Genomic DNA, 13,710 nt, shown 5'->3' with positions numbered 1-13,710 from the left:
TGGCAGAAATTAGAAGTAGTATAAAGTAGAGGTGTGTCAAATCCATTCCAGGTAACTTTGATACAACTAGTAAAAAAAAAAGAAAAAAAAAACCTTTTAATAAGATTCTTAAACCAGTAAAATTGCTAAATGAATGGGAAGCTGGGACAATAGTTAACAACCAGGACTATCCCAGGCAAACTGAAATGGGTAGAAACCCTGCTCATGTTCCAGCTGATGAGATGAGAGGGAAAGAAATTAACTTCTGCTTGTTGTTTGTATTGGTTTTGTCAAAATAGCATGATCTCCAGAACCAGTCTCCCCTGAGCTCCTAAATGAGCTGATTAGTGTGGAAGCAGTTCCTTGCTTGGTGAGCTGCACGCTTCCTCAGCTTCTTCAGAGCGGGGGCCATGCTGTCCTGGAGATGGTAGGAGCGAGACCTCCCACCCCTGCTGTAAGGTGCCTTTTCTTTCCATTTTCTTGGTGCCTTCTCTGAGGGAATTGAGGGTACATTCAGGTGTAGTGTGGCAATAAAGATGAAAATGAACTAATATTTTTTTAAGTTAGCTAATTTTGCAATTGTGCCGATGGCCTTTGTTTCTAGCCTCACAGGTGTTGGAGTGGAGTGTGTGGACCATCCTACAGGTGGCCCTCATGCTCTGTCTTCAAACAAGTATGGTTTGCTTGGGCTGTTTAGCCCTGGAGTTGGGAGATGAGTTAACCTGGTAAAGGAAGAGTTCCTGAAGGAGGTGATGCAGTAAATTGTGTTCTGAGTCCAACCACTTTTCTAGGTCCTTCTGCAAGACACTTTGGAGGCATATTTGTGGGAAAGAACAAAATGAGAGATCAAATCTCCCTTCATCTCTCTTGACCCTAAAGCCTCCCATTTCCTCTCCACTTCTGCCTCAGGAGGAGCCCAGAACACCAGAACTTCTCACGGAGATGCTCAGAGAGGTCCCAGCCACTACCTATCCTTGTCTCCCGGCCCCAACCTCTGGAGACCTCTGGGAAGCAAGAAGGTAAGGCTTCTCTTTTACACACAGGGGAGTATCACGTCGATTTACAAATCAAAGTAGACAACTTGGTAGACTGAGGCAAAACTTCCATTTAATCATCCTTCTGTCCTACAGTCCCCAGTGGACCCCACAAGCAGATGGCTTAAGTCCAGTTACAGCAAGAGCAGCTGGTGTCAAAGACCAGGCCTGTCTGACAAGCCTCCTCATAGGTACGTCCATCCACGCAGTTGTAGAAGGCACACTTGCTGGTGGGGCTGGGATAGAGACCGTTGGACTTTCCGGCACAGAATCCACTCTCGCCAGCATTGCCACTCCCGGGAGCCACAGTGTTGGTCGGGGAACCCACGGTAGAGGTGGGCACTCTGCAACCTGAGAGAGTAAGTAAAGGGCCCCATAGGTTCTGCGGTGGACTACTTTCCCAGCACGAGTGTTGTGTCTGTAGTGTCACTGGGGGTTCCTCATCTTATCTGAACCAGTGGTTAAATGCTCTGGGCCTGAATCAGTGATACCCAAGTTCACAGTCCAGCTCTGCCATGAGCTATGTGACCACAAACAAGTCACTAACTTCTCTGAGCCTCAATTTCCTCCCTTAAATGATGGAATACTAGTACTATCTCTTAGAATTATTACGTAAAGCATTTTCCCATGTGTATGCTATATAAAATAGTAAGGGCTACACAATAATTAGCTTTGTTTTTATTTTATTTTTAAGAGGAAAATAATGTTTATTTATCACCTTTATCACCTAAATGCTTGCCCAAATACTATGTTCCATAACCCCCCAAAATCCTACGAAGTGGAAGAATTTTAAAGATCATTTTATTCATGTCAGCTAAGGTGAGAACTGAGATTCAAAACCAGTTCTACCTTGAGTTCAGAGCCTGTGCTATGCCTACTACACTGTTGTCTTTCTTTTTTAAACCACTTTATTAGGTATGATTGACATACAAAGTGTTTACATACAACTTGATGGGTTTGGAGATAAGTACACATTGTGATTATCACAATCAATGCCGTAAACATACCCATCACCTCCAAAAGTCTCCTGTCCTCTTTATTTATTATTATTTTTTGTGATAAGAACACAAGATCTACCCTTCTAGCAAATTTTTAAGTATACAATATAGTATTGTTAACTACAGGCACTATGTTGTACAGTAGATCTCTAGGATTTATCCATGTTGTAAAACTGAAACTTGCACCCTTTGACTGATACCTCCCTGTTTCTCCCTCCCTAGTTTTTATGTTTAAATAGACTAATTACACCTGTCTCCAAGAGCACCTGTGAGGATAACTTGAAATCTGAAAGAACCAGCAGAATTGACATGGTCCAGCAGTCAGCACTGGTTGTCCACATGTCTTCCTGGCCCCTTTTGCTTTCTGCACTTGCCCAAGCCTTTGGGTCTGGGGCAAAACTGTGTGCTGAGACCAATCATAATTCTGCTCCTCACTTCAGGGAATGGGCAAGCTGGACCCCTTCAGGGTTCTCCTTCTCTCATCCCTTTCCTCACCACCTAACTTTGCCATCCCTCCCTTGCCTTGTCTTCTCTGCTCCACCAAGTTCCTAAAGGCTGGAGATGGGCAGACGGGAACAGGAACAAGACATTTGTGGTCCTCTCTCTACCCAGGCTCCGGAATGTTCTCCAGGAGCTCCTTGAACAGCTCTACAAGGAAAGCCCTCAGGAACAGGAATGGGCCTTTCTCTCTCACTCAGGGGCTGTCCCCTAGCAGCCACCTGAGTCTCTCTTTCTGGGTCCCAAATGCCAGTTCCCCGTGGACATGCTAGGACAGGTGGAAGATCTGAAGGAGGCTTTCTTTGAGGCCAGACTGGGAGGAGCTCTGGATAGTCTTTTCTTCCTCCTTAATGTCTAGTTTGTTACCTCGTGGCTGATAGGTGGTGCTTTACTACTTACCGGGAGTGGACACGCTGAGTGCAGACTTGAGGGCATGCATGAATGGGTATTTGCCTTGTCCACAGAAAGTGCCCGTGAAGTCATCCAAGCCAATGTTCCAGACCATGGACCCCCAACTTGTTCTTCAGCAGCCACTCACCCTGTGGGAGAGAATCGGGGGCACTGTGGGATGTCCTTGCACAACTTCAGGGAGTGACTCCAGCAGGATGACGGGGAAGGCCATGATCCAGTCATGGAGAGGAGGGAACGGGAGAGTGGCTTTCCCACAGAGACTTTGAGGGACTCATGGACATATTTGTAGACAAGGAGAGATCTTAGGACTACCGAGTCAGGGAGAATGAGTCTCTCCCCTGCTCTCTGTTATCACCAACCACTTTCTGAGAAGGCTTGTCTGAGTTGGAGCTTGGGTGGGTTGTGATGTCAAAAGAGATACAGGGCCCTTCACCTGGCAAGTGTCTGGGCAGAGAGACAGGGCTCCTGATGGGGAGGTATAGGGTGAAGGGCTTTGGGGCTGGTAAATAGTCACCACCCAGATGTGAGCATGTAAAGGCCAGTGGGCAGAAGCCTAATGGCTCCAAGGACCTCTTGCCTCCTGATTTGGGTTCCTCCTGTATGAAGCTACTGTATGCAGGAGAGGAGCAAAGGAGAGGAAGAAACTCTGATCTACACCATGGCCCTCGGGATGGAAAGAGTGCCTAATTCAGGAAGCACGAATCAGAGCGCTGGATCAGGAGCAGAGCAGAGCAGGGAAAGGGGCCAAAAGGGAGTCTCCAGGAGTGGGCGTGGGGGCCGGGAACGGGAAGGCGCAGGAGCTGAGGGAAGGAAGGAACCAGCTGCAACAGCCCGGAAGCAGAGGGGCTGTTCCAACCGCCGAGCTCTGCAGCTGGGCCACCAGCTCCCTTGAGACCTCAGGGTCACCCTGGGTCTTGCCTTACCTCTCTTAGGTGTTTTCTTATAATTCAAATGCACTTGGAGGGCAGGTTCCCTACCTCTCCCAACTGTGCAGAAGGAAGGGTGTGGAGGGCATTACCTTGAGGGTGAAGTTCTTGGGGTTGGCATATCCAATCCACTGATTCCCCTTGTGGGCATAGGGCACCTCCTGGGGAGCATTCCACACCTCAGTGGCTCCTTTCAAGAAGGAGCAGACCTGGGGCAGGAGGACAAATCACGGCTCAGATGCACCTGCCTGTGTTTGGCTCACATCTCCCTCTTCCCTCCCTTTATTTTCTGGAAGACACTCCTCTCCCCACCTCTCTTTGCTGGAAATAAGAGCTCATGGTTCCAGTTTCACCCCAGCTCCCCTGCTTTCCCTCTTATGGGTGGCACAGTGGAAAGGGCACTGGCTGGAAAGACGAGACCTGAATCCCAGTCCTGGGTCTGCCAATACCCATCTGTGAGACAAGGGACAGGGCAGCTTCTTTGTGCCTTGTGCCCCAGTTTCCCTTTGAAACGAGTTTTCCTGTTTCTCTTATTTGAAAGAATTTTTGCCACAAAAGAGCCAAGAGCCAACAAGGGGGTGATAACACATAATGTTTAGGGCCTGAGATTCTGGTGCTGGACAACTTTAGTATGAATCTTAGCTCTGCCACTTACAAGTTCTGTGACCCTGAGCAAGTTTCTTAATCCCTCTGTGCCTCTGTGTCTTCTTGTGTAAGAGGGTATAATCAGCACCTCACTGTTGTGAGGGTTAAATAGGATGATATATAAAAATCACTGAGAACAGAGCCTGGCTATCCATTTGGACTCGGTAAACGTTAACCACTACTAGCATGAAAGATGCACATTTACTCTAAAAGGTTAAAATTTAAGATGTTTTATCAATAGTTCATTCTACCCTTCCCTCCTTACCACATACACTCGGAGCTGGCAACAATGGGGTACCCTGTGTTAGAAATCAGAGTATAAATTCTTTCCCTTTGGAAGTATCCATGATCCTTTAGAACAGAAAGTAAATCTCTCTGCTCCTCCAGCCCTCTGGGACATTATCTCAAAGTAGGCAAGACTCCCAGTCTCCTGAGTGTAGGACCCGGCAGTTCCAGGGCCAGAGGTGGAAGCATCCAGGCCATGGCTGGCAGGGTTAGTGAGAGTGAAGGTACTGGCATAAGCCCCAAAGCCCACCATCAGCTCCTCAGCAGGGGCACCTTGATTCTTCCAGTAGTTCATTGCATAATCCTAGAGGCAAGGTAAGGAACATATTACCGTACTAAAAAGCAGCTGAGGATGTGCCCAGAGGCCTGTGGAATAGCCAACATTTTCTACCCAAATTCCTGGCCACTTCAGATATAGCCTGCAGTCCAGACCCTTCCACAGCCCAACCTCACAGAAAGGAAAGGGGTACCCTCCCTTCTGGAACTGGGTGTTAGAGGCAGCCTCAGTCAAGGGGTATAGTACTTAGGTAGCAGGGCCCAGTGTCAACTGGGAACAAAATGTTCCACTATCCTCCTTCCCCTCATACTGGACTTGGCATTTGGGATGGGACTGGAGTTCAGCTATGCATCCTCTTGTTTTCCCAACTTGTGAAATATAGCAGCTCAGAATTGTTTGAGTATGGGGTATGCCCCTGGGAGACTTCTCCATGCCAATTTTTATATCTCTGGTTGCATTCTACACTGAAATCACATCTAGCCAACTTACACACCTACTAATCATTAAGAAGATTTATTATTACAGCTGCCTATGCCATACAAGTTAAGAAGATAAATCTTATGGGATAGGGAGAAAGTAGAAGGAAGGTGAGGAAGATTAGGGGCAAGATAGATCATGAAATGTGCTCCTAGCATCAATGACAATGATAGTTAAATTATTTTTTCAATGTTTGGGATTATCCCAAGCCACTATTCTGCTTCCTTTGGTGCGAAAGATGAATGGGTACAATTAATCATATGAAAAAGGAAGCAGGCAACATGAACTGGGTTAAAAAAGATCACCATCTTTATCTTGTCCATCAAGCTTCCTCAGCCTCCCTTTTGGTCCTTAGCCAGGGATCCCATGACATGCTTTGAAAATATCCATCAGAATTAGCTGTCCCAAATCCTTACTCACCACATTGAAGTATTTGTAGTCTCCCTTGTCATTGGGTCCTGCAAACAGGGGACTGTGCTCTCCTGTGAAGCCATCCCAGGAGCCCCTGAGGTCATAGGTCATCACGTTGATGAGGTCCATGTACCTTGGATTGTTGGGGGTAGGATTACAAGAGAAGAAAAATGATCCAAAGGAAATCATACTCTCCATCCCACTCCCCCTAAAGCTCCTAGTCCCTACTGAATGTGTTGTTTGTAATTACATCATGAGGGAATACGCTTTATTGTTCTTTCTTTCATTCTCTCTCACCTTTATTTGAAAAATTGATGTATAGAAGGCACACAATCCATAATCAATATCTGGCTGCACTCAGACCTTCAGGTCTTGTAGAAGTCTGAAACACAACTAAACTTTTCCAAATAGCCTTTTATCATTGAGAATTTTGCCTGGCTTCCCATGTCTCTCTCTCAGGCTTTGGGGTCATCTTATTCTTTTGGGACAGAGCCCTCTCTCTGCAAGGTACCTGTGCATTGGCTAATCTATGGGGCAGGTCTCAGAGTTACTTAGCTCTGAACTTGGGCTCCTGGGCTTGGGGTTTACTTACTTTGACATCTCGGGGATCTGGTAGGCAGTTTCAATGGTACCTTTGCCAGCTGACACAGCAGCAGAAATCAACAAACTAGGCTTGTTACTCTGGGTGGCTTCATGCTCAAAAGCCTCATACATTTCCTGTGAAACAGAGGACACTGGACTCAGGCTGCAAGGACCAATGAACATTTGACGAGGTCATGATTCTTACAAAGAAAGCTGAAAATTGTTCAGCTTAGAGTTCTTTGCTTCAAAAACTGTTGTTGGGGGGCTTCCCTGGTGGTGCAGTGGTTGAGAGTCTGCCCGCCAATGCAGGGGACACGGGTTCGAGCCCTGGTCTGGGAAGATCCCACATGCCGCGGAGCAGCTGGGCCCGTGAGCCACAACTACTGAGCCTGCGCGTCTGGAGCCTGTGCTCCGCAACAAGAGAGGCCGCGATAGTGAGAGGCCCGCGCACTGCGGTGAAGAGTGGCCCCCGCTCGCCGCAACTAGAGAAAGCCCTCGCACAGAAACGAAGACCCAACAGAGCCAAAAATAAAAATAAATTTTTAAAAAAAACAAAAAAAAACTGTTGATGGTCTCTGGGAACAACAATGAGTTGTCTCCCCAAAACTTGTACTGAGGGAAATTTGGTGACCCTCTAAGAGTCACAAATAATGTCCAGAGCAGAAAAATAAAAAAAGAAAGCTTATATATGGACAAAAAAAATTGGCTCTTAGCTCTATAGACTATATATGATTAAATCTAACAATTGGAAAAATCAATCATGGAAGAAGAGGAAATAAGAGTAATGACGCAATCATTGGTGCTCAATCAAGCTGCCCAGGGGAGAGGACACTCTGGCCCAACAACTTTATGTCTGGCCCTGGTGGCAGGAGTACCCCTTCGCTGGAGACATCTGCTTCTACTTACCAGAGTGAGGGGCCATTGCACATCTCAGTCTGTAACTAGCTCACCTTGCCCTACATGCTGCCTCCCAAGGAAGGACCTGTTTGAGGACTATTTGACTTCCCATAGCTGTGCTTAGAACATGAATGTTTCAGACTCATTGGCAGATTTCTCACTGTAAATAAATTAACTTTCATGCACCCCTACACTAGTCTCTATAACTTGGCCCTGCAAGTTTTCCCTGAAAGAAAAATCTGATCTTACACTAAAGAAATCAGGCTTTGAGCCAGAAGAGCTGAGATTCACACCCTCAAGTGTATTAGCCTCTCTCAGACCCCCTCATCATATAGAGGTCTTCTCCTCAGTCCATTGTGGACCAGATCCTATGTTCTTTGGACACAGGGAAGGTGAATCACCTTCACCAGGACAGTGAAGAGCTGCTTGGTGTCAGCTGGGCTGCCACGGTTGCCAGGATACTCCCAATCAATGTCCAGCCCATGGAAGTCGTACTTCCTCTGAAACCATATGGCTGACTGGATGAAGGTCTGGCGGTTCTCAGCAGTGGCCACCATGTTGGAGAATCTGGAGTCAGCAAGTCATTATGATTTTACTGGCAGTGATGGGCTTCAACATGGACTCTCTCAAGGGCAGGATTCTATTATGCGGCACTTGGGGCCGGGGTAGGGGTGGGGTGGGGGGACACAGGAGGAAAAAATAGTGGCCTAAGTTCCTGGGTCCTCTGTCTTGTCACTTAGCCTCCTATTTGTCCAGATGCATATTCAGTTATTCAGACATTCATTTGACATTTGGTAGTGCTGGGGTATAGTGGTGAATACAATAGAGTTTCTGCCCTGGAGGAGCTCCTATAGAGGAAGGTATAGATAAGTAGATAGGCAGTTAAAATACAGCGTGGTAAGAGCTGTGATAAAGGAAGGACAGACTTCAAAGAGAGCTCTGACCAGAAGGTAATAGGATATCTAAACTGATATCTGAAGCCAGAGGCCACCCACTTCAGAGAATTCAGAGCCCTTGGAGTTTGGAAGAGACTGAGTAATCTGAGAGCGATTCCTCTGTGAATGCAAAATCTTACCCCTGGGTTCCAAAGTTCCAGCCCCCAACAGATAGCAGGGTTTTCAGTTCCCTGTTGCTAGAGATAGAAAGATCCCAGTGTAAATAAAATTCCACAGGCAAGGAGATGTCATCTGCTGGTCAGTCTCTCCACCCTCGTATCCCACACCTGAGCAGCACCAGGCCTGCCCCATTACCAGTCTTTGATCTCACACTGGGAGCAGAGTTCTCTGTAGGAGCAAAGTACTGTCTTACTCTGGGTACCTCCAGGACACAGTATAAATGCTCATTGAACAGGTTCCTGTTCCTGGCCTTGCCAGTGGGCTGGTGGATCCTGGTTCAACAGGAAGCTTCAGGGGAAGACAAAGCAGGGCATCCTAGGGAGGATGGAAGAACATAAAAGTAGTCCCTTAGCACAGATGGTAGAGGGGCTGGAGCTGCCAGGACACACTAGGCCAGAAAGCTGAAAGTCTGAGACTCTTAAAGGAAAGAACAAGGAATAGAGGCAGTAGAATTGTCTACCATTTACTGAGTGCCTACCAAATGCCAGGTACTTTACATGCATTGCTTCTGTCACCCTTACAATCCAAACAGGCAGGAACTATTAATCTCATTTTGACCTTTAAGTGATATTCAGAGAGCTTAAGCAATTTGTTCCAGATGACCCAGCTACTAAGCTTGGCAGAGCCAGGATTTAAACCTAACTCCTCTATTCCATGGTGTCTCCCAGCAGGCACCCAGGTCCTGTGAGCTTGATCTTAAAACCTACCCACTGGATTCCCAACTGGACCAAAGTGTCAATTAACCTATCTGATAAACTGATCTGGCATTCCTGAGTTCTGCCACTTACTAGTTCTGTGGGCTAGGGAAAGCTTTTAACCTCTCTACAGTGCAGTTTCCTCAAGCTTAAAATATCTTTTAAACTTTAACATGCCTACTTCCTAGTGTTTGTTGTGAGGGTTACATAAATAATAAATGAAAAGCACCTAGCATAATGTCTGGCTCACCCAGTTCATTGGTAGTCACCCAATAAATGTGCTAAGTGTTTAATTGGCATGAGAACCATCTCAGGTTAAATTGGCAGCTAGCCCATGGGTTGGTGTGGGTCTCTACTGCAACACGGCAACCTCCAGGGGACTGTATTCACAATGAGTCCCTTGTGGATGGCACCTCATGGGACATATAGCATTCAAGGCGAAGGACCTGCTGAGAAAATAATCCAGACAAGTGACAGCAACCTGCCTCTCCTAGAGAGAATGATGCCAATAGCTCTGCCAATGAGGCACGAGAGTGATTGCAAACAGGACTCAAAGACTAGGCATTCTGGTGTTGGTGTCTCTAAGGACTTCTGAAAGACCCATGCGAAAACCTCCAACCCAGCCCAGAGCCCAAGCCCAGAACTCACTAGTGCTTGAGGCCATTGATACTGGCATAGAGGGTCTCATCATTCCACTCAATGGCTGTGATCTGGTTGTTGGTCATGCCAGTGAAAGCAAAGATGATGTGTGTGCAGAGACAAGGTTCCACATTCTCAGGCACGTAGTGGGCAATCCCAGGACAGTACTGGCTCCAATTGGTGAAGTAACAGACAATTTTGGTTGCTGTGCCTGGAATGGCAGGGAAATAAGAGGTGGCCCCTGCCCTGACTAATATCCCTTGTCCCCAGGGCACCCTGGTACTCCCCATCCTCACATGGGGCACTTACCCAGCTGCAGCAGGAGGGCCAGCCCTAAAGAAGAAAAGAGATCTTGGTCAGAGGGTAGCAGGGTCATTCTTTCCCTGGCTGACCTGCGACAGCACTCGGCAGTAAATGGAGAAGGAGAGCTGGGGCCTGGTACCCGCTCTGCTCTATAAATCCTTTCCCAACATGGACCCCTGCATGATGACTTCAAGGAAAGTAGCTAATGTAGGCATTCGGTGACCTACCTAGAAGCTCAGATGATAGTGAGCAGTTCAGGAACCAGGAACACTTGTTGTTATTCGTTCAACAAACTCATATTAAGTACTGGGTTCTGAAGACAAAAAGAAAAACTAGACAAGCTCCCTGCCCTCAGAGAACTCTCAGCCTGGTGGGGAAGTCAAACCTGTAAGTACAACCAAACCTCAGCTCAATGCAATGAGACAAGTGATAAAATTGAGATATGCACAGGATATTATAGAAAACAAGTCAGGGAAGACTTCCCAAGAGAGGTGACATTTGGACTGGGCTCTCTGTTCTCCCTCTAGGCTCCTTTGGGATTTGTGCTTTCTTATCCCTATCACAGCACGTTTCACCCTGAAAGCACTAATCGTTTATTGGTCTGCCCACTAGAATATGAACTCCCTGAGGTCAGGGACTGTGCTTACACCGCTGAATCCCCACTCCCCAGCCCAGTGCCTGGCACATGGTCAACTCTCTATCCATATGTGTTGAATGAACAGACTCTAAAGATAAACCAAAGTGGTGGAGAAGGGCAGAGGAGGCACCAGAGGTGGAGAAGGGGAGGGCAGGCAGAGGGCCCCCTCCGGTAGCCGTTCCCTTCACACTGAGGATTAGAACTCACTTTTCCAGAACCAGTTTCACTCTACTTCTCAACTGAAATTATGCTCCTAAATTTTATTTCCATCCAAGCTACCCTGTTGTGCCCAGGATGCGCTGTGCTATCTGACTCAGTGACCATTCTCGTTGGGCTCCTACCCACAGTTGCGGCTTCATCTCTAGGGATGAGTTAGCACTGGAGGAACTGCATTAGCTCTTTGAGGTCTTGTCTGCCTCTCTCCCTGGAACCCTCACACCTATCCCCAAAGTACACATTCAGAAAAACCTCTGCCTCATCCAGCTTTCTGCTAATTGTTCCTGTTAGTTGATTAATCCTTGGTCAAGTGTATGCACTGAGGTCTCGCTCAGTGGCTGGCAGTGAGGAAGCATCACAGAACATCAGAACTAGAATGGCTAGCCCCAGTCTTCCATCACCCTACATGGGGAAATGGCCTTGTCCTGCTTCACCAGAGTTATCCATTTTCTTTCCCATCTGAAGCCCTTGGGTGATTAGCGGGCCCTTCCTTCCTCTTTCTCTCCCTCTCTTCCTTCCTTCCTTCCCCACTATGTTATGAACCCAAGGAATCCGCAAGAGAGAAAGGGAACAAGGAAGCCTTGGAGCATAGAGAGTGAGGGTGGAGGTAGAATAAATGGAGGAAAAAAAGCAGATACTCTGAAAGCTCAACTGGGCCACCTGGGACAGACTCACCGGCAAGAATCAGCAATTTCCCCTTTTTGATGGGAAGTGCTCATTGCGAGTTCCAGGGCTGAATGGGCACTCGACAGCTTTTTATAGGGAGCACTGGAGGCCTTCCCACCCCGCACCTGGCTCCCGTCAGCAAGCAAGGCTCCCTTCCTCTGACCCAGGAATAAAGGGGTAACAGGGGACACGTGGCTCCCATTTATCCTCTGCACCTTATCTGTGTTTTCCTTCTTAGGTAATCAACCCCGAGACACAAGGGAGACTCGGTAAGAACAGCCTTGAAAGGTTATTGACTGAAAGTACGTTTAGGAAAATGGTATATCTGGCACAGGTATAAGGCTGGCCTAGGGTTCAAAGTCATTACAGGTCACAGTAGGCCCTACATGTCCAAAGAGACCATCCGGACTCTAGGGGAGGAGTATGGACAAGGGAAGTGAGGCTGCCATTTGACCAGGATTTATCCCTGGCCAGACAATGGTAGGTAGCCCTGCCCAGCCTCCAACTCCTTGATTCCATTGTAGCAATAGATGTCAGGTAATGGCTACCCGTTTGTGAGGTTTCACCAAGTTTGGAGTGAGAAAACATCACTTTTCAAACTTGCTTCTGTTTAACTGAAGGTTGCCCGGTTTACAGAGGATGGAGGAAATTCACGGGGCACAGACATTTATAGTTAGGCTTTGATTCAGACGGGAGAAGCAGCAAGGCCTGGGACAAGGCCCCAGGGAGCCATAAAAATCAGAGCAAAGACAGCAGCAAAAATGTCCGTGGATCGAGGCACTGAGAACCACAATGTTTTAGGACCTGCCTCCCTCCCTCCACTCCACTCCCAGGCTAACTGCCCGGACAGAAGGGGATGCACCTACAGGCAGCCCACTATGAGGCCACATCACAGATGTCCAGACCACATCTCAGGGTCACTCAGCCCCAGAAGGCAATGAGAGGAGCAAAGGTGTGGTTTTACCTCTGGCATTGACACCAGCCCCAGGACACCCACCGAGTCTGACTAAAATCCCAGTTGGGACGGGTGGCACTGCTGGCGGCACTCCAGGCAACATCTGCTGCTTAGAGACCTGCTAGGTGAGTGTTCAAGGTCTTCTGAAAGGTGCTGACCAGACCTTTGGGAACTTCTAATCCAGACCCATTTAAGGGCAATCCGGGTTCACAGAGAATAAAGGAATGGCTCCTACAGACTTCAATATAAGTAGGACGGGCTGCTGTCACTCCCATGGCTGTTATCTACAGTCTCCCCTTATCCTTCCCAGGCCTTTGACTCAGTTGGCCTCTAGTCATTAACTGCCAAGCACTTGAGGCATTAACTAACTGGAATTGGCCCAGTCTTGAAAATAGTAATAACAGCTAACATTCATTCAGCACATGCAATGTGCGAGGTGATTAAGTCATTTAATCCTCAAATCAACCCTTTGAGGCATATTATTGTCATCCCTTTTACAGACTGGGAAAACTGAGAGTTAAGGGAAATTAAGTAAACTGCCTAAGGTCACACTGAGAATAAGTAGAGCTGAGACCCAAGCAGAGACAGCCTGCCTCTGGGACCTGGGTTCTCTTGCTCCACCATCCCTCACCCACACCACCCCATACAACCCGCACATACGGCTCCTCTTTGGCAGAGGACTCCTAGCCTTAAAATGTCTCCTGAAAGGAGTTGCCTCGGGGGTCGGGGTGGGTGGGGGGGCGGTGCGGGGAGAGGAGATTGATCAGGGTTCCTCTCCAATCTCAGCTAAACAAAAGGCCCTAATCTCCTTAATCTACTCCTGGATATTTGCAAAGCAAAGGGTTCTCTCCTCACAGCAGGTGTGAGAAAGGAATCCATAGAGTTCAGGGCTTGGAGCCCAAGACATAGACCTCTGATGGACTCTTAGGCTCCATGCGAGGCCAAGGTTACTGTGTTAGACAGCTGTCCATGATAATCAAAGTAACAACAGACACAACTAATGTTTTTGATGTATCACGTACTAGCCTAAATTCTTTGCAAATATTACCTTACTTACCCCTCAT

General features: G+C 47.6%; 1 protein-coding gene across 1 annotated transcript; it reads right to left on the bottom strand.

The window, feature by feature from the left end:
- Positions 1–1,137: 1,137 nt before the first annotated feature.
- LOC132362685 (acidic mammalian chitinase-like) lies at positions 1,138–13,710 on the bottom strand. Its single transcript, XM_059917658.1, is given in 12 exon segments — positions 1,138–1,364; positions 2,909–3,021; positions 3,023–3,048; positions 3,939–4,054; positions 4,894–5,080; positions 5,951–6,074; positions 6,534–6,658; positions 7,822–7,987; positions 8,496–8,552; positions 9,879–10,080; positions 10,179–10,202; positions 13,704–13,710. Coding segments are annotated over 12 exon segments (1,374 nt in total).

Source organism: Balaenoptera ricei, chromosome 1, assembly GCF_028023285.1.
Source record: "Balaenoptera ricei isolate mBalRic1 chromosome 1, mBalRic1.hap2, whole genome shotgun sequence".
NCBI lineage: Eukaryota > Metazoa > Chordata > Mammalia > Artiodactyla > Balaenopteridae > Balaenoptera > Balaenoptera ricei.
The sequence above is the reverse complement of the archived record's forward strand: the minus strand, read 5'-3'. Positions and strand labels throughout refer to the sequence as shown.